General features: G+C 45.3%; 1 protein-coding gene across 1 annotated transcript in view; it reads left to right on the top strand.

Moving 5' to 3' along the window:
* The window catches only part of LOC147684434 (chemokine-like protein TAFA-1), a 249975-nt gene that overhangs the window by 204539 nt on the left and 19424 nt on the right, over positions 1–26012 (top strand). The window contains exon 3 of the mRNA XM_086942344.1: positions 10327–10467. Within this exon, the coding sequence (XP_086798470.1) occupies positions 10327–10467 (141 nt within the window). The remainder of the gene's footprint in view (positions 1–10326; positions 10468–26012) is intronic.

Below are 26012 nucleotides of genomic sequence, written 5' to 3'. Positions count from 1 at the left end.
TAATTTCATTATATTTTAAGATATAAAGTTTCATTTATTTCTTAACAGTAGAATATTTTATTATAAAATAATATTTTTTATTTATGAGTAATCTTTCAAACGAAAATTAAATGTTTTTTTTTTAGTCAAAATAAATTATTACATTTTAAGATTATTGCTAATGGGGTTCTATTTTATATCCAACATGTAAAGAGGGGAAGAGAGGTTGGTCGGTCCGTCATACAACCTCTCAGTTCATGACACAATAAGACAAAGTATGAAATTCTGTACAGGTCTCCTTGTTTTTGGCAGTCAACCAAAAACATTGGGCTCAATTGTGTGGAAAAGCCTGTGGTTACGGGGCTTCTCCTATTAGGATCCAGGGTCCCTCACCCTCCGAGGTGGTATACTTCATCATTAGGACCTGCACCTCATCTGGTGGGGGGTGCAATACCCGACGGGAATCCTTACAGAGCTCTTAATGGAGATATTTTATCTCAAAGTTCAAACAAACCATTATGGCTTCCTAAACCCCCCTCATCTGTGAATTCTCTATTCGTGTTTTGAGGAACAGCAGTGGGAGATTAGGCACAAAAAGGATAGATGGGGTAGTTAAATTACCTATAGAAGTTCTTAACATAAGGTATTTATAAATAAATGACTTCCATGCTAATATTATGAAAAAAGGACAACTTCACTGGTCCTATTCATCTGTAGAATCTGATTAGGTCAACGTTGTCTTGCCTCTAAGACCCAAAAGCATCCGTGGCATTCATCAGGACCAACCTGAAACTGCCCTCATCTAATATTTTGGGATTGCAAATTATTACGTGCTGAAGGGTTTCACATTGTGATGTGAACACACAAAGCAGAACAACTCACTTGAGTATTTGTTCATAATTGAAAACCCTATAAAAATTGATTTAAGGATACACAGTGGATGCTGGTGTGGCAATATCCAATCATTGACTGTTTCCCCGGTGGGATAAGCAGACAATAGCACTTAATTGTGAGCCTGTGCTGCCAAATGGTCTATTGTAAGTCCTGGCTCCATTTTCTACGGGCGAGTGTTGCTGTACCAGTGGCTGGCCATGTGCGGTGATGGACTTATTTAAGGTCTCAGCTGAAGTACATTATGCTACTATTTTGGGTCCTTTTTGTTGGCTGTAGTAACTGTAGAGTGCAATTTGTGAATAGCAGTGGGCTTACTCTTTTGTAGGTGGGTGTCTGTCCCTCTCTTAAACCCTCCATTACTCTCTCTAAAAGCCTCCCATTTAGTAGTATGTTTTTCCCAGTTTCCGGCCACTCCCCCGATCACTCTCACATTTACTACTAAGACGGAATCTTATATGTGTGCGGATCTTACCATAGAAAAGCTGGGAGAGGTGGAGGTTTTTGAATTGAATTTTATAGTAAGAAGTAGAACTGTTGTACTACTTAACGTATTACAAAATGCCGTTTGTCAACAGGCCCGCTGTTTTAAACAGTATCACATGGAGGATGGTAAGTGGGGACACACTCATTCAGAACGGGAGCAGTGAGCAAAGGATTTAGCGAAGAAAAACTGGAGAATGGAGACATGAAGAAATGTTGTGTGTGGGGTTACTTGAGGCCAGGAAGAGGTTAGTGAGTATTGAAAGCTCATATGGTTCTTTGTCCTGCAGTCTGGATAATACAAAACTAAGAAAGAAAGAGATGGGTTTGTGGGCCCTCCAATGTGAAGTGAGGGGGGGAGCATGCAGGTAGGTGGTGCTGTAGCCAGCAGATGGAAGTGAAATTTGAGGAAGTGGTAGTGAGGTGGCCTGATTGGGGGTTACAGGGTGGGGTCAGTTGATACCCATGTTATGGTAAATGAGGGAGAAATGGCTCAGACTAGACATGGTCTTGATGCACCTGGGAAAAAATGACTTGGTTTAGTCCAGGGGCCTGGAACTAACAAGGGTGGTTGAAAGAGCCCTGGCAGAGGCGGGATTACAATGGGTGTGGACTGAAGGGTGCATTATGAACAGAGCTGCTGCCTAGGAGAGTTTGGAGAGGGACTGAAGGCCCTCGGCAATCAATAGGGTCAGGAAAGAGGAGTTAGAAAGGTTTAGGGGTACTGCTAAAGAAAAAGATAGGAGTGGGTAGACGTGTGGAGTGTTTAAATGGTCTGTATAGTTTTGGCACAACAGAATTCACCTGTCACTACTGAGCATCAGTAATTATTTAGAGAAGTTGATGGGGGTTCTGGGGGGCTGGAAGAGGAGTGGACAGTGAGGGGGGGTTCTGGTGGTGGTGTGACAGAAAACGTAAAGGAAGGAAATGAGTATTAGAGGAGGAGAAAGACGGAAAGTTGGGTCAAGAAGTAAGCCTTGTCCCAGGGTCAGCAGGATAGACAACAATTTAAAGTGATAGAGAAATGAGTTTAAAGGAACAGGGGTGTAAAGGGTGGGTGGGCATATAGATTGTCCAGAAAAGTTTAGGAATGTTTTTGGTGTGAGCCAAACCTGCTCCCAAATAAAGCAACCTTTCCCCATTTACTCAGATGTGCTGTCAGTCTGATTTTTCTCCTAATAAGTTGTTTTACACCATATTAGATCTCAACAACTGCATTCACCTCCCCTCCACCCCATGGGCTATGGCATTCATGGCCACCTAAGCTCCCAGCAGATTTAATGACGCCTTAAAGGCTAAACTTGCCATCTCAGACCTGGTACCCTGCATCCTGGCTACCATGGAATGGGGAGAGGCTATTGTCTCATTCTTTATCAGATATCCTCAAAGTACCCTTAGAGTGCTAATGTATGGGGAAACACCCGTCACTGTAGGAGGTGCTGTGAACAGGAGTACTGCAACACTCAGGTAGCTTGGGTACTACTCTCACAGCCTTGGGAGAGGTGTGGCGCCGCAGCCAGGGTGACTGACGCTGGATGCTGGGGATCACAGTTCAATCCCTGGCTCCGGCGACAGCGGCGGCCCATCACCATGTGACTCTGGGCAATAGCTTGCTTAATCTTCCCAACGGCACCCAGCGCCGAGATACCCCTTTGGGGGTGATTTGTGCACTATACAAGTACTTGATTTACATTTATTTGTATTTACCCCTGCACCTGTCTATTGTCGGGAGGGGAAGATGCCAAGGTACCTGTTGGCTCCCTGTACCATTACAACCCACCGCCCAAGGGCTCAGTAAAGGGCATTCTACTGACTCTGTTATCTATGGGAAACCCGCCCTTTGCCAGCAACAAAATACTGAGCTACCAGAAGCTGTAGCACCAACCAAGCAGACATAAATTCAAAAGCACTAGTTCGGCTTTCCTTAGCGCTTCGATCGTTGCACTGTAGAATGCGAAATACGTAAAAACACCCATACACATTTACATACAGTGACGTATACATTGGTCTTTCCAGATGCATTGACGGCTGCTGATGTTATTGCTGAGCCGAGCAAGCATACTGTTATTAGGGCTCCCAAATTTAAGTTATTTATATTTTTTACATTTCCATCTGTATTTATCCATATTTATTTTTCAACCCATCCTATTGGTATTTATCCATATTTATTTTGCGTTTTGAGAGCACATGGAGTTGTAAAACGGTTTATTTCCACATTTATTTAACAATAAACATGCACTCATATGCAGATGCCTGTCACGTTTTAGCAAAATAGGCAGCCAAAAATAACAAAACACTACACCAACAGGTACATATTAGCATTAAATACGAATATGTTAAGCTATGCCTATATTTAAGGACATCTAATCCCATTTTTTACCTCCCCATGCTGTCTACGTGTTCAGCTGTTGGCCTAGAATTCACGAAGAACAGCGTGGAGAGTCATACACAAGAAACCCAATTGTCTGTATTTTCTTTTAAACACATTGTTTTCTGTCTGTATTTATCTGTAAAAATCAGTAAAAATAGAAAACTGGGAGCCTTCATTATTATTACGGGGCTCAAGTAATATGGGCAGATTTCCCCTGCAGAGACACATACATGCAACATGGTCTGCTTGGTATGCATACTACAAATTGCATTCTGGGAGGAAATGTTCAGTGGACATAAACCATCTCAATGTGGCTCTTTGAAGTCCGAACTTTAAACCTAAGAGATGAGCAGTGTTTAATTTGAGCCGGTGTTTGTAGGTGGCCCACGGGCACTCATCTTTTGGGACTGACACTTATTTTTCATCGTCAGACTTTGCTCCAGAGCAAGAGAGAGAAAAACACAGAAGGGGGAACGAAGGGGAAGGAAAAGACAAAAAAACAGTGTTAAAGGGTGAAAGCAGGGATGAAAAGGTTCCTGGAAGAGTGCGATAAAGGGTCTGGGAGTGCCTGGTGGTGGATGAAAGAGGCATGAGGTGGATTCAAGACTATGCAGCCTTGGTATTAAGAACCCCTGACATTCTATAGCAGCGAACACAGACGTTCGAGTAAAACTCCAACTCTTTTACAAATTAAGCCCTGGGGATAAGCCTGTGATACCACACACACCTAACACAGTCTCTATGATCCCTTCAAATGAACCACTCTCATCCACTCTCTTCAACTTCCTCCCACCCCACGATCTATTATCAACTCCTCCACCTGTACCCTCTCCCCATCCACTGCACCAAAGCTCACTCCCCTAAATAGACCTGTTGTTCCACTCTTCCCCACTGCCCAACCACCAAACACTCTCTGGACTTTCACTTTCACATCACTCTCACCTCCCACGGTACCCAAATCCACTACAAAGCACCCTAGAGTTAATGTGAGTATAGTCCTCTACGCATCATTTTCCATGCTGTCAGTTCCGAAGATCAAACGGTCCCGGACTGGCGGCCAGGCTGTGGAATCAGCTTCCAGATTCTATCCGCCTTGAAGCTGACCATCTTAGGTTCAGGAAACAGTTGAAGACCTTTCTCTTTGCTTGATTACTACTGAATGATTGGTGTTACAGTATGCGCTGGGATGCCCTTGGGTAGCCATGCGCTATATACGTGCGTATCCATTCATTCATTCATCTTCCGTCTCTACAACCTCTCCTCTAACTTAGCCCTAGAAAATTACCTCCCCGTACCCACATCTAACCCTACCTCTCTTCCTCCAATCACCACACAGCTCATTCCACACTGCACCGTTCCCCACAGACATGCCCCCCACCAGGTCACCTCAATATTGTCATCCACACCTTGTCCAACTCACTCCTTTAAATCTTCCCACCCACACCTCACCGTCGCTCGCAACACCACACACAGCATCACCCAATACTTTCCAAAAACAGCTCCCCAAGATTTACCCTACAGGCACTCTCTACTTCACGCCTCGTCACTCGTACCCTTGTACATCAGCTCTTCACTCCCCTGCACACACCTACACACCCAAGTCCCTCCTTGGTATCCACAACCTCCAGCTCCTAGGGTCTGCTTGACGCAACCAGAAATAACAACCCCAGTCATGCACACTGAATATTCAGGATGGAATAGGTTGGCCATGAATAAATGATACAGTCAAGAATACAATCACAACATATATATCACCTCCTATGCCATCGCCCACAATACCTTCCATCCTAAAACCAGACACCTAATATAACGAATCACCCAAATACTACAAGCTTCATTCATAAATCCTCTCCATCATTCAAAATAACCATGCAATAAACACAAGAACCTACTACAAGTAAAACATGTCAAGGCAACACAAAATTACCCCATGGAAAAGTCTACAAAACTTCACAACATAAGTCAAACCAGCGTTAGGCATACAACAAGATCTAACAGAGCACCCAGCCAAAGGCCAACCATAGCTCAACAGTCCTGCGATATATCACAGAAATTAACTCAACCTACACCCCACAGCCAAATACCCACTAATCTATTCCCAGCAAACACAAGACAGTCTGTCCCGCTCTTAACACGTGTCACATCGCAGATAATAACGCTCCCGGTGACACAGCACTAACCATACCCAGACACAATACCCATTTTCTTCAAAGACCAATACAACAGACTAAGACACCAAAGATCTCCCCAAAGCACACACCTCACCAAAGTTAATCCTAACCGAAGGGCCTGTGTAAGTCCTCGCTACCCACATTAAGCCACAGATAGCTTTGACCATCCAAGCTCATCACACATTCTCCTCTGGACACAAATAGATGCTGGGAGATCAGACATCTCACCTCATCCAAGGAGGGAACCATCCAATCAAACAAATGGTTGTTCAGCCAAAAACCTCCGAGTCTCCATTCTTGACCTCACGTGTTGCTTCGAAGCCCTTGCCAAGGAACATACTAGAAGGTATCCTTTCTGAATAATAACAGAAACAAGAAGATTTGAATAAGAAGTCCATCCTGGAGCATCCAACTCTGAACACCCAGAAAGAGGAAGGGGCGACCAAACACACATTGAACTAAGAAACTTAAGAAAGGCGCATACTGTTGGGACTGAGATGGGATAGAAACCTAGGAAGAGGGAGACAAGGGAAGACGGTACACCAAGTTAGGTAGGTTACCAAGATAGTACTGCCCTAATCAGCAACGACAGAGGCAGTGCCCACACTGCCCAACGTTTACAACAGTCCTAACCCCAAGCTTAGGGTTTGAAGAAACCACTACATCAGTAACCAGTACACATCAGTCACGTTGATGAAGGCAATCAGCCTCACACACTCACCACCAGCATCCCAAACACCTGAGAAAGTTCAGTAACAACCAGTGCAATATAAGATGCAGCAAGACAACAAACTGACAGATGACTCCAGACTGCTGGCGCAGGGTTGCCTTAAATTCAGAAGACCGCACCTCTACTGAGATACACCCACAGAAACAACACAAAGCACTTCTCCACTGAGATCAGCAGGGCACCAGACCCACTTGCCCATTCTGAACACAACCGTAGAAAGCATGCAACATCTAACACACCCCATATACATAGCAACCGGGGCATTACCTCCTCGTCCGCCTTCCTCTCCGCAGTCATGGTTCACTGGTAAAGACAGTGACCAGAAAGGCCGGAACTCAGAGTAATGAAGATTACCAGTAAGTAACCGAGGCATTTTCACATAAGTCATGGAGCTCAACCTGCACAAAGGGTGCCATGTTTGGGGCACCTGATCTTAATGCCATTGATGGACGCGTGATACGTTTTGAATTCCATGCCCACAAAAGTAGAACGTTTTCCTGGTTTGATTTCATCTACACCTGTGATCATTTTGATTTCGTCCACACACGTTTTGTGTGCGAAATCTCCAACACATTGAAGTTGAGGGCAAAATGGCGGTGGGTGGTGCATGCTCCGCTGCGTCACCTTTTTTCATTATTACTTTGCTGTTTTCATCTCTGTGTTGCAACCACTGGCTTAAGCTGAGTTTCACGAAGGAATCCTAGCGCTTTTGCAGATTTACTTACATAGCTTCTCCTGGTTGCCACAATGAAGTGCTGAACAGTCGAAGAAATGGTGTTTCTACTTTTCCTGTAAAGAACGTTCCTTTACCACACTTCCCGTTTACCAAATAGGCAAAGTAGGCACCGGTCTATGGACCTCACTCCATTTAGGGGCCCGCGACAACGGATCAAGATAATGTTGATTTGATCATGAAAGAAAATTACAACCAAGCTTTCTTAAATATTGTTTCCATAAGATAGAAACAAATGAATCAACTCAAAGAAACAAAAACTTTACATTAAAGGCTCCATAGAGAAAATACTGTATTAATATAATGTACCCATTTACAACTTAAAGTACATAAACCAGAGACATCAGATTCACATAAAACTTGTCTCTTAAAAGCTCATCTTCTGGCAGATTGGGTATTAAAAAATAATTTGTGATGGGGGGGTGGTATTTTGACTGCTTAGGGGCCTCCAGAGGGTTTAATCCGGCATTGCTTTGCCATGCGAATCCATGATTCAAGGTCATTGCTGACAGACAGATTTTGTTAGCCCTGAAATTTCTTTCAACAACCATGTGCACTCTGGGAATTGTGGTCCTAAGCGCTTAATTAAATCCAATTGAACTAGCATACTCCAAAACAGTGGTTTGTTAAAGAAAGGCCCAGGACTGGATCAATGCCTCTTTGGTGACACAGGGATCTGGTGACCTCACATCAGGGGCCACAGGAATTATGTGACAGGGGAGAACGAAATTAAGTGGCAGAATTGACTCAATTATGCAAAAAAAAGGCAAAATATGCGGCGGAGTGCAGAACATTTTGTGATAGTATTACTGCGTTACATTTTCTTTTTGACATGTTACCGCTGTCTGGGCAAGAAACCCACCTTATTAGGAAAAGTTTAACAATCAAATAAAGCAATAGGCAATTTAAATGGGACCAGTCAACTTTTGAGAAGGGCCTCTCATTGTGCGGCAACACAAGTTGCTCCACTTTTAGTAATGTTTGATAGGTTCCAGCTAGAAATATTTTTTTGAGAAATATGCCTTTTATGCGGCAGATATTGGGTTATGTGGCAAATGCAGCAAATCCATAGTTATGCGGAAAACATCATGGTGGCAGAAACATATAATTCCACTGGCCCTGCCTTTCACCCACTGATGTTGGGGCCGGGGTCCCCTTTCTTGGGAGTGGGTGTGTCTGATAGCCTGGCTCCTCCCAGGATGCACCATTTCTCCTGCAAGCACATCTCTGTTAGGTTTATTCTTAGAAGACTGACTCTTCTGCACACCAGAAGTGTGAGTCCTCTCTGTGAACGTTGTTAGCACCTCTGTCGCTGAGGTGGCGGCTGCTGCACAGGGGCGGGCGACGCCCACATTGCACAACCTCAGGTGATTCATGGCTTCTTTCGCAGCGGTGGGGGGTCTACTGGCTCATCGTGCCATGTGCACAGCTGGGTGGCGTGGATCAAATTTGCGCCCTAATGCATCACAGGTGGGTTTTCCACATACCCAAGTTGCCAGTATTTTTTCTAAGAAAAGTGGCAACCCTAATCACAGGTCACATGATCACGTGAATTTTCACATGATGTGACATTGATGGGAGCCTGACAGTAAATAAACTAGGCAAACACAAGGAGATGATGGACGGAGCAGTGGAACTTTTCAGACACTCACCCCCTGTCACAGATCTGGGTTTAATCCATCACCGTTCTTTAGCCCACTCTGTCACCCCAGTTCAGACATGGCCATATCCAAATCAGTCTGACCCTGTGCCTCATGGGAACAGTCCAGCCCGAACTGCCAAGCCATGTCTTCCCTGGACCGGAAACAAGCTTCCTCGGACCGGTTTCTGGCTAACAGCCCTCATCAGCCAATGTAGCTTGAATCCAGTGGCAAAGTGAGTAAATAAACTAGAACATTTATTTGAGGTGTGATCTTCAGAGAACAGTTTGAATGCCCTCTGCTTACTCTTATAACTCCCCAACCAGTAAGAAGTGCATCTAAGTGCATCTTCCAATGCCGGATGGGTTGGCGGACTGCTGTTCCTACTTCTCGTGTGGGGAGGAGTGGGGGCCCTGGGCTATGAGATGGGCTACTTTGGACTCTGATTACATTTATATGCTTGACATTGCAGGATGCACCCATGGATGGACTGCAAGACATAATGTATGCAGACATTATCAATATACACATTGTCATTATTATCTGCTACTTGGTTTACTTTGTTTGACACCAATATTATTTCATATTGAACCATGTACTCCTGTCAGAGTTTGATATCTAATGCATCGGGCATTTTGTGCAAACGTCCATACTCAATTATATTGCATAATGTGCTTATTATGACCTAAAAATCAATAAAAATTGGTTAAAAAAATAAAAGTGCTTCTTCCAATCCCCATCTTGAGTCTCCCCACCTGCTGCACTGTGGACAATTCGAATCCGCTCTGCAGGGGTTCTCCAGTAGTGCAATGCCAGGAACCACCAGCAGGTGGCAGTGACTTTGAATCTACTGCGTCTAGTCGGCAACTACTGCCCCCTACAGGAAATTCATGAAAAAGATCAGTCAATCCCTGGAGGCCCTAGCAGTCAGCTCACACATTGCCAGAGTGACGCCGACATTCTTCACGTTTGTGCCAAGCGGAGTCCCCGAATATTAAAAAAATGTTGAAAAAAAGTTTGCGCATGCTCTTCTTTGAATATTTTTTTAGTAATTCAGGCCTTTTAATATGCTCTTACGTCGAGTTTTTTTTTTTTTTACAAACAGAAATGTGATTTGCGCCTTGAAATTACAAAACTCATAATAATTATAATGATTAGACCCAGTTACCTGAATTTTGGTGTTTAACGCACAAAGCTATGTCACCTATAAAGTGAATGGTTGAAATTCTGGCTGCTTTACTATTTCTCTATTTCTATTGCATGTTCGGTCGTGCACATGGTGTAGTTTATCATGCCTATGCCCCCCTCCTTTTTTTCATCCGCTGCAGGCGGTGGCACCTGTGAGGTGATTGCGGCCCATCGGTGCTGCAACCGAAACCGCATCGAGGAACGTTCGCAAACGGTCAAATGTTCCTGTCTGCCGGGGAAAGTGGCCGGCACAACGCGAGCAAAGCCATCGTGTGTGGACGGTGAGTGGAGAAGAAACAAAATGGCGGCCTGCCTCTGAGATGATTAAAATATTAATATGCATTTTATAATATTTCTACCTACCCCTAACTCATTCCAAGTGCATGCTTTCTTTTGGCTACAGTTTGCACTTGAGTAAGTTATGATTGTGGTGGTGCTGATAACCCTAACCTGCAAATGTCAGTGTTTTTTGGTTTTCCTACCTCCGCTGTCTAGTTAATGTAAGTTTTTTAAATGTTGTATATTTTGTATTTTTTAATTTCTTTGCAATAGGTTGTGAAGGATGTCTATCCGCAATGTTTTTAAATTGCATTTATGTAGGGCTTCCTACCCCTGACGAGGCGTCGAGGTTTGTGGTCGGTGATCCAAGTTTCTGGTTGGCGAACCATCAGTGATGGTCATCAGGAGACGTAGAGGGTGACCTGTGAGCCTTACCTGATGACAATCAGTGGTTGGTTCATGAGCCACTGACATGATTCATGGACCATGTCTCTTTGGGCCTTGTTTTTCATCCCCTGAGCAGTGGCGTAACACAGGCACCCGCAGTGCGGGGGGCCTCTTAGCTGCAGGGGGCCCTATCAGGAAGAGGTGTGGCGCAGCGACCAGGGTGCCTGACTCCGGACCACGGGGTTCATGGTTCGATCCCCGGTTCTGGCGGCAGGTTAGCCCAGCACCATGTGACTCTGGGCAATAGCTCGCCTAATCTTCCTGACGGCCCTAGCGCCGGGACACCACTCCGGAGGTAGCTGTGCGCTTTACAAATGCTGGTATTCCATTTAATTTCATTTAATCAGCACAATACTCGGGCCCGAGAGCTCCAGATTAAATCCCGAGCGAAAGGCCCTCCAATGTACCTTGCAGGGGCGCCCCCTCAACTTTCGTTACGCCACTGCCCCTGAGACGTCATCGGCTTCGCTTCACAGACTCAAGGCCTGAGTTCACGACTCTAATGTTATTTTCTTATAGGATTTCTTTGGGGTTAGCAGTTTTCTCCACCCCACTGGGATGTGCTTGCTTTAACGCTGGGTTATCCGGTGTCCAGTTTGCCCCACAGGCATCTCTGTGTAACCGGTATGTCAGTGGCGTGTTCTATATCCTGTGTTCTATGTGCTAAGGTTCAAAAGGTTAAAGCACCTGCTACATAATCTGGTGCAAGGGTGTAGTGAACCACCTGCTATACCAGCTTTAAGCGGGGGTGCTTATGGAGCAGATTAAATTGTTTTATGTTCCTTCTTTCATCTCTGGCCGGAAGATCATCGCACGTCAGAAGGAGTAACAAATAAATTCCACAAGAATAAACTACAATAATAACATCGCTGCGGGAAGAGGACCACCTAAAAGTGGCATAAAAGGGTCGCAGAGAGAAAGATAAATTATTTAAATGGCAAAGAAAATATATGTTAGAGGCAAATGGAAGGAGAGAGCACAAAGGAAAGAAAGGAAAATCTAAATAATGAAAGAAGGAAAAAGGAAACATGAAGGAAAGAGGGTGCGAAAGAATACGAGGAAAAAGTGTAAAACAAGAAAAAAGAAAAAAGGAAGTGTAAAGGAAGAAAAGAAAGAATGAAGGGTGGAAAGGAAAATTAAGAAGCAAATAAAAAATGAAAAGATGAAGGAGAGAAAGACAGAAAGCCAAAAAGAGAATTAAATCAAAAAAGAAGAAATGTGAGATAATAGAAGGAAAGAAGTGAAAGAAAGAATTAACGAAAGGCAGGAATACAAAAAAAATGCAAAAACGGTGCAAAAAAATGACAGGAGCATGATCAGAATAAAGGGATAGAAAGCTAGAAAAAAGGACAGATGGAAAAAGAAGGACAGATGGAAAGATGGAAAGAATTAAGGACACGAACAACAAAAGAAAGATAGAAGAAAACCAGCATAAAAGTAATAATTTCAAGAAGATGGAAAGGGTGAATGAGAGAAATAAGTCAGTGCTTGTAAATTTGTAGTTTTGGGCCAAAATCCTTTAAAATCATAGAACAGTACTCATCATTTTGCACTGTTTTCTGAACATTTTCCCCACCTCATGGGTAGGGATGGGTGGCGAACTTTACTCGCATATTAATTGTCATATATAGGTCAAAGTAGGGGGGTATTTTCTTTCTCTGGCTTCTCTGATACTACTCAGGGCCTAAAACAGGGCGGCGTTCTTCCCCCAACTCTTTTTAATTTATATACAGCAGATTTGGGGAGGACGCTTCAAAATGCCAACCTTGCAAGTTCTGGAATAGGCCCCAAAAAATTTCAAATATTGCAATAAGCTGATGACCTGGTAATGATGGCCCATACCAAAATTGGCCTACAAAGGGGACTAAATGCCCTTAATACTTACAAGAAGACCCACGAACTGTTCATAAATCCACACTAGACTAAAGTGATGGTCTTTGGGCGTTGTGCGAAAAAACCATTACTTAAATGGACAGTGGGCAACGAAACGATTTCCACCACAAGATCATATAATTATCTGGGAGTACGGCTTAGCGACTCAGGGAAAGCGACTTCACGTCTACAAAAAATGAACTCAAAAGCTCAGTCAACAATTTACGCTCTATGCAAACTCCATGAGAAGCTACAGAGTCCAACGATGGTACCATTCAGAAGAGTCATCCAATGCGAGATAAGGTCAAAAGCGGGCTAAGCACAGCAGATATTTCCAGGTAAAATGGACTGGCTGCTTGAGAAATCACAACGTCAGGCGTAGAAACATATATTCAAGTGAGCAAAGCACACCCGCAACAGCCTGATTGATTCGCATGGTGCAGCACAACTATGAACGCCTGGGAATGCAGGCGAAATACTATTACCAAGTTCTGAAAGCACCTATTGGAAATGTAAAGAACATGCTTAAAGCCATCTATGAAGGGACAACCAACCCATGGAAAACGTACGGGCAAAAAGCTGTGGAAATACTTGGCCTGGAAACACAAAACTGGGGTCAAGAAGGGCTAAGCTATGTGTCAATCAAAAATGCACTCAAAAAACAAATTCAGCAGTTATCACGGGAAGCAGGCTGATCAAACTATACAGCTAGGGGAGGCCTCTCCGGACTGACTACATCATACAAAGAGAATGGAATAGAGCTTTACCTGAAGCAAGCACTGGGGCTGAAGGCTTTAAACGATATTCAATGGGCCAGGCTGGTGCCCCTTCAATTAAATCCCAGAGGGAAATCCCTGGCGTCTATAACCAGGTGCGGAATCTGTAAGTATAGAAAGGAGTCCCAGCTGCACTTGGTGTGCTGTAGCCCTGGTCTCCTGCCGCTACGTAAGAAGTTGTTAAAGCCGATGAGTCTATCCAAAGGGGCTTGGACGTGCAAAGAAGCTGTATCTGCTATGTGGAGAAGTGTGGCTCAGGGGTTAGAGGCGGCAAACCCGGAAGCTGAGATCGGCCTGGACCAGGGTTCAATTCCCCACCTCAGCGGGTCTTGGGCTAAAAAATTCCACGGACTCGATAATTCTCGCTCCGGTGCCTTCTCGACTCACGGGTTCACACTCTGGGCAATAGCTTGCTTAATCTCCACAACGGCCCCTCGCGGCGGGATGCCTGGCTTTCACCTTGTGGATACCCTGCCGGGGTTATCTCACAGTTTCACCTTGTGGATACCCTGCCGGGGTTATCTCACAGGGGAATACTAGGACGGGTTCCCTAAGCAAGCGCTTAGATACTGACCTCGGTCAGTGATTTGCGCTATATAAATACATGTACATTTACATGTTCTCTTGCATTGTACCAACAGAACTGGCTAAATTTGGGAAGTATATGTCTGAGTTGCGTGCTCGGCTCGCCGTCACAGAAGGTCCTGACGACACCAGTGTGGTTTGCGGGAGCATCAAGTAAACAAGCAGGGAAGAGACTTGCCATGTGGTTCCAATATTAAGTTTATTATGCTGTACAAGGCACTTGGTCACTTTAAAGCAAAGGCGGTTGGACAACCCAGCGGCTTGTATAGAGCCGTCCTCTCCTTCCAACATGGCTGCATGAAGCCCTCAAGACAACGAACAGACATTTACTCTCAGTCAATGCTACCCAAAAATTCTTTTATAAGCTGAAAAAACATTTTATATAACTTTCTTACGTGGTTCAGATAGAAGTTTAACTATGTTTTTATCAATGTAAGAAATATTGCATATGATTGTAAAGTAATAGTCCCATAAAACTTTTCATTCATTCACTCTGGCTACTCCCTTGTCTGTGAGTAGCCCGCAGGTCAAATTGATGAGCGACAGGGCCCGGGAGCCATGGTCAGGCAGCAAGCATTAGGCAGTCAGGGTCAGGCAGCAAGGGCCAGGCAGCCAGGGCCAAGGTGCAGACTGATGCTTTTTCAAGGATCCTGCTTCAGAAATTATTTGCGAGACATGTGCAACAAGGCAGGCTTACTTGCCCGCCTTCCCCCTCATACTGATCCAAGGGGAGACCTACCTCTGCACCAGGAAGTGACGTCAAAGTCAGGCAGAAGTCCGAACATTGCACCTGCCAGTTGTGCAATAGGAGACTGAGTTGTCCTAGCAGAGGCCACCTGCAAAGGGAAATCGAATCACTTTTAAAATGTCCCCATGAAATACCTTATTTTTGCAGCCACCCAGGTCACCCAAAATAGTGCTTAGGTATTGCTCCGCTCTACTTCCGGCCCGGCCTCGCCCACATTGAGGCCTTCATTTGCTCTAAGTATGGTGGCGATTTGTTCAGTTTCTCACTGGTTACTTATAATTTAGCATAGGACGTTGAAGCAGCCTTGGTATGAATGAAGGTGGGACTCCAGGGGCCGCCGCACCACCCTTTAAGAGCCCGGGACAGGCATGGCAAAGAAGGAAGGTGGGGGAGCTAAGAGAATGAACTGACATACGCGACTTCCTGTCGTTCCAGGAGCCTGACAATTTAGCACAGCCTGTCTCGCGCCCCGCCCACACCGCGTGGAGGGTAGGACATGCCATCTGCACCTCCATATTAAAATCTGTCAGGCTTGGGCGCCCTGGCAACTTTGCTAAAAGAAAAAAAAAATTAAATCACACATTGTACAAGCATTGTCCCCGACTGCCAAACGAAATCATGAAAAGTCCAACCAAGGAGCTATTATGGAGCCAATATTTGGTACCTAATTTGACCGCTGCTCTCTGAAATGCAGGTCAAAGGTCACTCAATCGGACCACTTCTCATTGCACAGTACCTCCCTCTCAGGCATCCTGATAACTCCCTCTTTCCGAGATATGAAAAGAATGAAAACTAAGTCCGCCTGCCTATGTTGAACACTTTATCGTACGTATTAAATGTTTTGTTTTGTACACGTTTTGTTTTACATGTTTGATCTATTTTATCTGCTATGCTTTATTTGTTTTGGTTTTATGTTTTATATGTTTTGTTGTATTTTTCTATGTTTTGTTTTCTTAGCTTTATATGTTTTGTTTTATTTTCTTTTTCTATGTTTAGTCTCAATATTTTAAGCATTGTTTTATAAAGTGTCTGCGTATAGTTGAGAAGGTTTCGTTTGATATGTTTAATTTAGTTTTTTTTCTTATGTTGACGTACTGTTTCATACTTTTTGGTCTGGTTTTTTTATGTGACTATTGAGCGACAACAGCATCCTTAAATATTTTTTTCAAAAACCCTGGCTCTTCACCGTATGTTATTTACCTTCCACATGCGTAGTTTTTGTTGTAGCGATGGAACACTTAAATGGAGTAGCCAAGCGATCTATAAATCTGTTTTTAACATTATTATTATCAGGGCTTTAAGTGGGAAAAAAACCTGAGGGTGCTCCAAAAGGGGTGTGGCAAATTTCTTAATGGGGTGTGGCCTATCCGAGTAGGGGCGTGGTCTAAATCAAGATAACTAACATTGTGTGCTTAAGAAAATCATGAAGTTGCATCCAGCAAAGGATAAAAAGTATATTTATTAAGTATAAGCCATAAAATACCAAACACTTAAAAAAAATGTAAAAATTATTTACATTACTTAGAAATCCATTGCAGGATTTCCCAAAACCCTTGAAGATATTCACTGTGTCTATTTTGCTGGGGTTTCTCACAACAATTTTCTTCAGCAGACCTTTTACCTTTTGCCAGCCAACTCTTTACAAACAGCTTTGCGTCAAACGTTTCAAATGGAGGACCATTGAGTTGTACCCATAAGCATGAAGAAATGGTCTCTACAAGAAGAGAGGCCCTTGTTGGACTAGCAATTAAGTTCATTGCGCTGAAACCTCTCTCGCAATCCGCATTACTTGCTGGCAGGGTTTCCATGCAAACTACTAACTTTTTTAATGCTACACTAGTAACACCAAACAAAAACCTGGACGTCTGCTCACCCTACCTTTGACCTTTGAGGCCCGAAAAGAGAGCCCCCTAGAACCTCCTCTCGAGGCACCCCCCAAAAAACTGAGGGGGCTCAGCCCCCCACAGACCCCCCCCCACTTAAAGCCCTGGTTATTATCCCATTCATGCTGTCTCTTTCTACCTGCATGAGACAGAGTGGTCCATGTCCCTTGCTTTCATTTGGGCTCCTGGTAACCTTGCTATGCCACTGGCGAGAGAAGCCTCTCGCGCCCAAAGCGAGCGCTCTCTGCATTTACTGAGTGCAGCCTCAGCTTTGCATAGCTGTCCCTCGATTGCATGTACTAATCACCATTATACTCAGGGCGTCTGGAAATATGCGACAAGGAAGCACCAAATTATCCGGCATGGAGGACCAAGCTATGTGGCAAGAAAAGGCAAATTATGCTGCATAATACCGCACATTCTGTGGTAGTATTATTTCATTATTTTGTTATTTTTACTCATGGTTTTACTATCTGAGGCTCACCTCATTAGTACCAGTTTATCATCTAAATATCCAATTAGCAACTGAAAAATGACCACGCGACCTCTGCGATGGGCTTTCCACTGCGCGGGAACACATCTCACCACGGTTTCAGGAACTTTTGCTCCGTTTGAGCGGTTGTGGGCAATAGCTTGCTTAATCTTCCAGACAGCCCCCAGCGCCTTGACACCCTTGAATAATTGTTTGTGCTTTACAAAAACGGGTTTAATTTCATGTGACGCACTCAAATAGAAGAGGCACATCCCGACACCCTACCGACTGCACATCTGCACCAACTGAATGATCATCAAGCCCTTGATGAAAACTCTAGAACCATTTGGAAAGTCATCCCTAGACTACTAAAAGCGCTGCGATGCCATACTGCTGGACGAGTGCGAGGTATATATATGTCAAAAACAATTTTGGGACATCCTGTGGCATGACGTTAAAATCTAAAAATGTTTCAATCTTTAATGAATATCTGGTTCTAACTCAGTGTTAATAAGTGTTGAACCAAGGTCTTGGTTGAATATGTTGGGCGTACACGTATTAAGTTGTTTAAATTAGCAAGTTACTGACTTGTGAACAGCAACACTTCGACTGATTCAAGATTTGCGGAAGCTTTGCTGCTCTGCAATTCTTGACTTGCTAATTAAATCAATTGAAAAATACAGTGGGGGATGATGTAGTGCCTAGGCGAGTCGGTGAATGTGGCTTGGACTTGCCCAGACTTGGTTGCTGCGATTACTGTGAAATAGGGATTCAATGCTGCACCACTGATGATGACCACCTACGCTGAAACGTGTCTGTGGTCAGTTCTGTTTCCACTTAAGGTGTATGGCCTAGCAGTTCCTGCTTAAGTGTCCTTTTTCTGAGTGAGGACAAGGCCAATATGCATATGCAACATGCCATGAGTAATCACCAGTGGTTAAAGATTGATTCAAGCATTGCACCCATCACCTTGGTACCTTCTAAGTAATGTTCAGTATGGGTCACACTTCACGTTGAATCAACCCTTTAAGGTGCAGTGGGTAAGGGAGGAAGGGAGTGAGAATTGTAAGGCCCAGAAGGTTGTACCTGTGCTTCCAGACCCAGAGGATGTGCAGCAAACCCTGCAGCTTCGACTGCAAGGTCGCGACCTCAAGGTAAAGGCACCGCTTCTAGAGCAGAGCCTGCTGGCCGCGTCTGCCGCCCACCATGTTGATCTCCATCCCAGTGACTGGGCTCCATCACATGCCACCCTCCTCCTCCGGGAGAAGTGAGAACATTTCTGCACATCACCGCTCGCGCCCTACTGCCTGTGTGGGCATCACTGCGGGGCTTCCAGCCTTGCTGATATACCTTGTGACCAATCTCTGGTACCACGCGTTCGCACTCCATCCCACCGCTGACATCACATGTTAGGGTGCTGTGCCCAGCAAGCGCCCAGCCGTGCCTCGCTCAAAAACATGCAGTATTGAATCAGAGCAGGAATCCTCCCATCCTCAAACCAGGACTTCACCAGTGAGCAGAAGGCGTCGCGCTGGTGGGGTTTATTTTAGCTTTGTACTGTTTGTGCCTGTCAGTAGCTCCCTGCATCAAACCTCCTCCTGTCTAAGTGTGTACAATATCCGCCCCCTCACCTTGCCTGCAGGGCTGGGCACCCAATGTCTACCTCAGCCAAGATGGCCGAAAGCTTCATTCACTTAGCTGCTGCTGGGGTGAGGCAAGTGTTTACCTGCAGGGCTTGGTATCTGACCTCCTAGCAATGCGCTTCTCTTTAGAGCCATGAAGGATTCAGAGCAGTGCGCCTCTCTTCAGAGCAGTGCGCCTCTCAAGAGCAGTGCGCCTCTCAAGAGCAGTGCGCCTCTCAAGAGCAGTGTGCCTCTCAAGAGCAGTGTGCCTCTCTTCAGTGCAGTACGCCTCTCTTCGGAGCAGTGCACCTCTCTTCAGAGCAGTGTGCCTCTCTTCAGAGCAGTGCACCTCTCTTCAGAGGAGTGTGCCTCTCAAGAGCAGTGTGCCTCTCTTCAGAGCAGTGCGCCTCTCTTCAGAGCAGTGCGCCTCTCAAGAGCAGTGCGCCTCTCAAGAGCGGTGCACCTCTCTTCGGAGCACCGTGCCTCTCTTCAGAGCAGTGTGCCTCTCAAGAGCAGTGTGCCTCTCTTCAGAGCAGTGCCTCTCAAGAGCAGTGCGCCTCTCTTCAGAGCAGTGTACCTCTCTTCGGAGCAGTGTGCCTCTCAAGAGCAGTGTGCCTCTCTTCAGACCAGTGTGCCTCTCAAGAGCAGTGTGCCTCTCAAGAGCAGTGCACCTCTCTTCAGAGCAGTACGACTCTCTTTAGAGCAGTATGCCTCTCAAGAGCAGTACACCTTTCTTCAGAGCAGTGCACCTCTCTTCAGAGCAGTGTGCCTCTCAAGAGCAGTGTGCCTCTCAAGAGCAGTGTGCCTCTCAAGAGCAGTGTGCCTCTCAAGAGCAGTGCGCCTCTCAAGAGCAGTGCGCCTTTCAAGAGCAGTGCGCCTCTCTTCAGAGCAGTGCGCCTCTCTTCAGTGCAGTTCACCCCTCAAGAGCAGTGTGCCTCTCAAGAGCAGTGCCCCTCTCTTCAGAGCAGTGTGCCTCTCAAGAGCAGTGCGCCTCTCTTCAGAGCAGTGTGCCTCTCAAGAGCAGTGTGCCTCTCAAGAGCAGTGCGCCTCTCAAGAGCAGTGCGCCTCTCAAGAGCAGTGCGCCTCTCAAGAGCAGTGCACCTCTCTTTGGAGCAGTGCACCTCTCTTCAGAGCAGTGTACCTCTCAAGAGCAGTGTGCCTCTCAAGAGCAGTGTGCCTCTCAAGAGCAGTGCGCCTCTCTTCAGAGCAGTGCGCCTCTCTTCAGTGCAGTGCACCTCTCAAAAGCAGTGTGCCTCTCAAGAGCAGTGCCCCTCTCTTCAGAGCAGTGTGCCTCTCAAGAGCAGTGCGCCTCTCTTCAGAGCAGTGTGCCTCTCAAGAGCAGTGCACCTCTCTTCGGAGCAGTGCTCCTCTTTTCAGAGCAATGTACCTCTCTTCAGAGCAGTGTGCCTCACAAGAGCAGTGTGCCTCTCAAGAGCAGTGCGCCTCTCTTCAGAGCAGTGTGCCTCTCTTCAGAACAGTGTGCCTCTCTTCAGAGCAGTGCGCCTCTCTTCAGAGCAGTGTGCCTCTCAAGAGCAGTGCACCTGTCTTCAGAGCAGTGTGCCTCTCAAGAGCAGTGCGCCTCTGAAGAGCAGTGTGCCTCTCAAGAGCAGTGCGCCTCTCTTCAGAGCAGTGCACCTCTCTTTAGAGCAGTGTGCCTCTCTTCAGAGCAGTGCGCCTCTCTTTAGAGCAGTGCGCCTCTCTTCAGAGCAGTGCACCTCTCTTCAGTGCAGTGCACCTCTCAAGAGCAGTGCGCCACTCTTCAGAGCAGTATGCCTCTCAAGAGCAGTACGCCTCTCTTCAAAGCAGTGTGCCTCTCAAGAGCAGTGTGCCTCTCAAGAGCAGCGCGCTTCTCTTCTGAGAAGTGCACCTCTCTTCGGAGCAGTGCGCCTCTCTCCAGAGCAGTGCGCCTCTCTTCAGAGCAGTGCGCCTCTCTTCAGAGCAGTGTGCCTCTCTTTAGAGTAGTGTGCCTCTCTTCAGAGCAATGTGCATCTCTTCAGAGCAGTGCACCTCTCCTCAGAGCAGTGCACCTCTCCTCAGAGCAGTGCACCTCTCTTCAGAGCAGTGTGCCTCTCTTCAGAGCAGTGTGCCTCTCCTCTCTTCAGAGCAGTGTGCCTCTCCTCTCTTCAGAGCAGTGCGCCTCTCTTCAGAGCAGTGTGCCTCTCAAGAGCAGTGCGCCTCTCTTCGGAGCAGTGCACCTCTCTTCGGAGCAGTGCACCTCTCTTCAGAGCAGTGTGCCTCTCTTCAGAGCAGTGTGCCTCTCTTCAGAGCAGTGTGCCTCTCAAGAGCAGTGCACCTCTCTTCAGAGCAGTGTGCCTCTCAAGAGCAGTGTGCCTCTCAAGAGCAGTGTACCTCTCAAGAGCAGTGCGCCTCTCTTCGGAGCAGTGTGCCTCTCTTCAGAGCAGTGTGCCTCTCAAGAGCAGTGTGCCTCTCAAGAACAGAGCGCTTCTCTTCTGAGAAGTGCACCTCTCTTCGGAGCAGTGCGCCTCTCTTTAGAGCAGTGAGCCTCTCTTCAGAGCAGTGCGCCTCTCTTCAGAGCAGTGTGCCTCTGAAGAGCAGTGTGCCTCTCAAGAGCAGTGCGCCTCTCTTCAGAGCAGTGCACCTCTCTTTAGAGCAGTGTGCCTCTCTTCAGAGCAGTGCGCCTCTCTTTAGAGCAGTGCGCCTCTCTTCAGAGCAGTGCACCTCTCTTCAGTGCAGTGCACCTCTCAAGAGCAGTGCGCCACTCTTCAGAGCAGTATGCCTCTCAAGAGCAGTACGCCTCTCTTCAAAGCAGTGTGCCTCTCAAGAGCAGTGTGCCTCTCAAGAGCAGCGCGCTTCTCTTCTGAGAAGTGCACCTCTCTTCGGAGCAGTGCGCCTCTCTCCAGAGCAGTGCGCCTCTCTTCAGAGCAGTGCGCCTCTCTTCAGAGCAGTGTGCCTCTCTTTAGAGTAGTGTGCCTCTCTTCAGAGCAATGTGCATCTCTTCAGAGCAGTGCACCTCTCCTCAGAGCAGTGCACCTCTCCTCAGAGCAGTGCACCTCTCTTCAGAGCAGTGTGCCTCTCTTCAGAGCAGTGTGCCTCTCCTCTCTTCAGAGCAGTGTGCCTCTCCTCTCTTCAGAGCAGTGCGCCTCTCTTCAGAGCAGTGTGCCTCTCAAGAGCAGTGCGCCTCTCTTCGGAGCAGTGCACCTCTCTTCGGAGCAGTGCACCTCTCTTCAGAGCAGTGTGCCTCTCTTCAGAGCAGTGTGCCTCTCTTCAGAGCAGTGTGCCTCTCAAGAGCAGTGCACCTCTCTTCAGAGCAGTGTGCCTCTCAAGAGCAGTGTGCCTCTCAAGAGCAGTGTACCTCTCAAGAGCAGTGCGCCTCTCTTCGGAGCAGTGTGCCTCTCTTCAGAGCAGTGTGCCTCTCAAGAGCAGTGTGCCTCTCAAGAACAGAGCGCTTCTCTTCTGAGAAGTGCACCTCTCTTCGGAGCAGTGCGCCTCTCTTTAGAGCAGTGAGCCTCTCTTCAGAGCAGTGCGCCTCTCTTCAGAGCAGTGTGCCTCTCAAGAGCAGTGGGCCTCTCAAGAGCAGTGCGCCTCTCTTCAGAGCAGTGCCCCTCTCTTCAGTGCAGTACACCTCAAGAGCAATGTGCCTCTCAAGAGCAGCATGCCTCTCAAGAGCAGTGCGCCTCTCTTCGGAGCAGTGCACCTCTCTTCAGAGCAGTGTGCCTCTCTTCAGAGCAGTGTGCCTCTCGTCAGAGCAGTGTGCCTCTCAAGAGCAGTGTGCCTCTCAAGAGCAGTGTGCCTCTCAAGAGCAGTGTGCCTCTCTTCAGAGCAGTGTGCCTCCCAAGAGCAGTGCGCCTCTCTTCAGAGCAGTGGCCTCTCTTCAGAGCAGTGTGCCTCTCAAGAGCAGTGTGCCGCTCAAGAGCAGTGCGCCTCTCAAGCGCAGTGCGCCTCTCTTCGGAGCAGTGCACCTCTCTTCAGAGCAGTGTGCCTCTCTTCAGAGCAGTGTGCCTCTATTCGGAGCAGTGTGCCTCTCTTCAGAGCAGTGCACCTCTCTTCAGAGCAGTGCGCCTCTCTTCAGAGCAGTGTGCCTCTCATGAGCAGTGTGCCGCTCAAGAGCAGTGCGCCTCTCAAGAGCAGTGTGCCTCTCTTCAGAGCAGTGTGCCTCTCTTTAGAGTAGTGTGCCTCTCTTCAGAGCAATGTGCCTCTCCTCAGAGGAGTGCACCTCTCCTCAGAGCAGTGCACCTCTCATCAGAGCAGTGTGCCTCTCTTCAGAGCAGTGTGCCTCTCTTCATTGCAGTGTGCCTCTCTTCAGAGCAGTGCGCCTTTCTTCAGAGCAGTGTGCCTCTCGTCAGAGCAGTGTGCCTCTGTTTAGAGTAGTGTGCCTCTCTTCAGAGCAATGTGCCTCTTTTCAGAGCAGTGCACCTCTCCTCAGAGGAGTGCACCTCTCCTCAGAGCAGTGCACCTCTCCTCAGAGCAGTACACCTCTCTTCAGAGCAGTGTGCCTCTCTTCAGAGCAGTGTGCCTCTCCTCTCTTCAGAGCAGTGTGCCTCTCTTCAGAGTGGTGTGCCTCTCCTCTCTTCAGAGCAGTGTGCCTCTCTTCAGAGCAGTGTGCCTCTCAAGAGCAGTGTGCCTCTCAAGAGCAGCGTGCCTCTCAAGAGCAGCGTGCCTCCTCTCTTCAGAGCAGTGCGCCTTTCTTCAGTGCAGTGTGAATGCTACAGTGGTTCAGGTTCCTAGTTCCTATTTCAAAATCAAGACATATGCGACTTGCGAATGATTCAAAAAGATCCCATTCAGAGAAATCATGAAATAATTCAGTACCCTTAACCCCTTCCGTGCTCGTGACGGAACCACTCTGTCACGAGCCACGGACACGCTGTACTGGTGACGGAGTGGTTCCGTCACGGCGCAGCCGCCCCGCCCATGCTGCAGCAATTTCGCGCCTGTGCGGCGGTTTTATTGAGCCGGCGGGCCGTGACGGAACCAATCCGTCACAAGCACAGCGCGCCCGTGGCTTGTGACGGAGTGGTTCCATCACAAGCATGGCAGTGCCCCGCAGCCCCACCTCCCCCCCCCAGCGATGTGGCGGAATTACTGCCGCGGCCAAGGGGTTAAACAATTAATGTCAAAAAATATATTTTTTCATTGATAGAAAATTCGAATCACTGACAGAATATCGATTTCCAAAAAATCGACCTACTATAACATCGAGTCTCTAATATCGATAGCACTAATATCGACACCCTATACTTAACATGTAAACTACAAAAATATCGAGCAAACTATATCGATGCACAAAAATATCGTCTACAGAAATATCGTTAGCATTATTTTCGATTACCATAATATCGACACTCAATACTACATATACCACACTACAATAATATCGAATACAAAAATTTCGATAGCACTATTTTCGTCAATATCAAAATATCGATAGCTAAATTATACTCCTTTTTTTATATATAACACCAATAAATCTATTCTCTAAGTAATACACACATTTCTAATGACTTCACTAATGTATTTTCAAATTATTAAGTAACATTTAGTGTACAATATTATGTTTTCGCTAACTGACGCAATTTGTATATAAACTCTTAGTAAACATACTTATTTAATACTTAGTACTCATTTTACATAAACTTTATTTATAACAAGACTTTTATTTTACATAAATATATCATTTTAATTCCTTAACATAAACTATATAAGAAGATATATCTTAAATGTTTTACTTAAAAAAAATTCAAACTAACCAATAGTAACTCGTCTTTACATATCTGACCAATCAGATGGCAAACTTAATTACACATAGACTATATAAACCAATCACAAACAGCCATACAAGTTGCAGGAAATATTCTTCGTGACCACATACTGCCAATTTTGGGAGCACCATCTATATTCTTCTCTTCAAGAAAATTCGTCCTAAAACTACAAGTAAGTAATCATATAACTCTGTTAATAAATTCTAATTTTTTTGTCTATTAATTATAGACCAAGATTTGTAACCTAATTTGTTATTTCTTTATGTACTTTACCTTTAAACAGACTCTACAAACAAATCAAGTTATACTTCTACTTCAAGATACAGGACACTTTACATTTAAAAAAGGTATCTACATATGTTTAACATTTACTTAGCGTTCTTAGCCAACTATTGGCCTAATTTAAAACTCTATACTTTGTTTCTTAGCCTGTAAATCTTAATACATATTGTGCTGGCAGAATTTTTTGGAAAAAAAAGTTACAATGCTGTGTAAAAAATATTTTCTTCCTGTTCTTAAATATGTTTTAATGTGCTTTTACTCATAATACATGTGTCATCCTCGGTTCTTTTTAGCAATTAAGTAACAATGCTTTATAACAAATGTGTATTATTTATATAACATATAAACGCATTAGTAATTTTCATCAACTTTCTCTCTAAACAGAACACATAGGTACAGAAAACAGATAATTCACATCAAAGAACAAACATTCTGCTACTACTATAATTCTCTTGGTAAGATCATAAATAAAACATAACTAGTCTTTATAAACTCTATGCAATGTACTAGAAATAAAATGCCTCTTGTTATGCATCTGTTAGTATAATCTTCCTGTTCTTAAATATGTTTTTTGTGCTTTTACTCATAATACATGTATCATCCCCGATTCATTTTAGCAATTAAGTAACAATGTTTTATAACAAATGTGTATTATTTATATTACATATAAACGCATTAGTAATTTTCATCATCTTTCTCTCTAAACAGAACTCAAAGGTACAAAAAACAGATAATTCACATCAAAGAACAAACATTCTGCTACTACTATAATTCTCTTGGTAAGTTCATAAATAAAACATAACTAGTCTTTATAAACTCTATAGAATGTACTAGAAATAAAAATGACTCTTTTTATGCATCTGTTAGTATAATCTTGGAAATTTCTCTTTTTACATTCAATAAACAAAACTATTTTTAGAGACATTATAACGTAAAAAATAAGTTACCAATCAAAAAAGTGGTAACTTTTCCTATAACATACTTAATTATTTCTCAACAGACCGTGGCAATACAAGAACAACATCTAACTGAACAAGCATCTACTTTCGATAAATAGAACATTACTGTTGGTAAGTAAATTACTAGAAGAATACTAGCTTTATTTAAAATCTTTTATACATTTCATATTGTATTAATATT

This window comes from Lissotriton vulgaris, chromosome 10 (genome assembly GCF_964263255.1).
Source record: "Lissotriton vulgaris chromosome 10, aLisVul1.2, whole genome shotgun sequence".
Classification (NCBI taxonomy): domain Eukaryota; kingdom Metazoa; phylum Chordata; class Amphibia; order Caudata; family Salamandridae; genus Lissotriton; species Lissotriton vulgaris.
The sequence above is the reverse complement of the archived record's forward strand: the minus strand, read 5'-3'. Positions and strand labels throughout refer to the sequence as shown.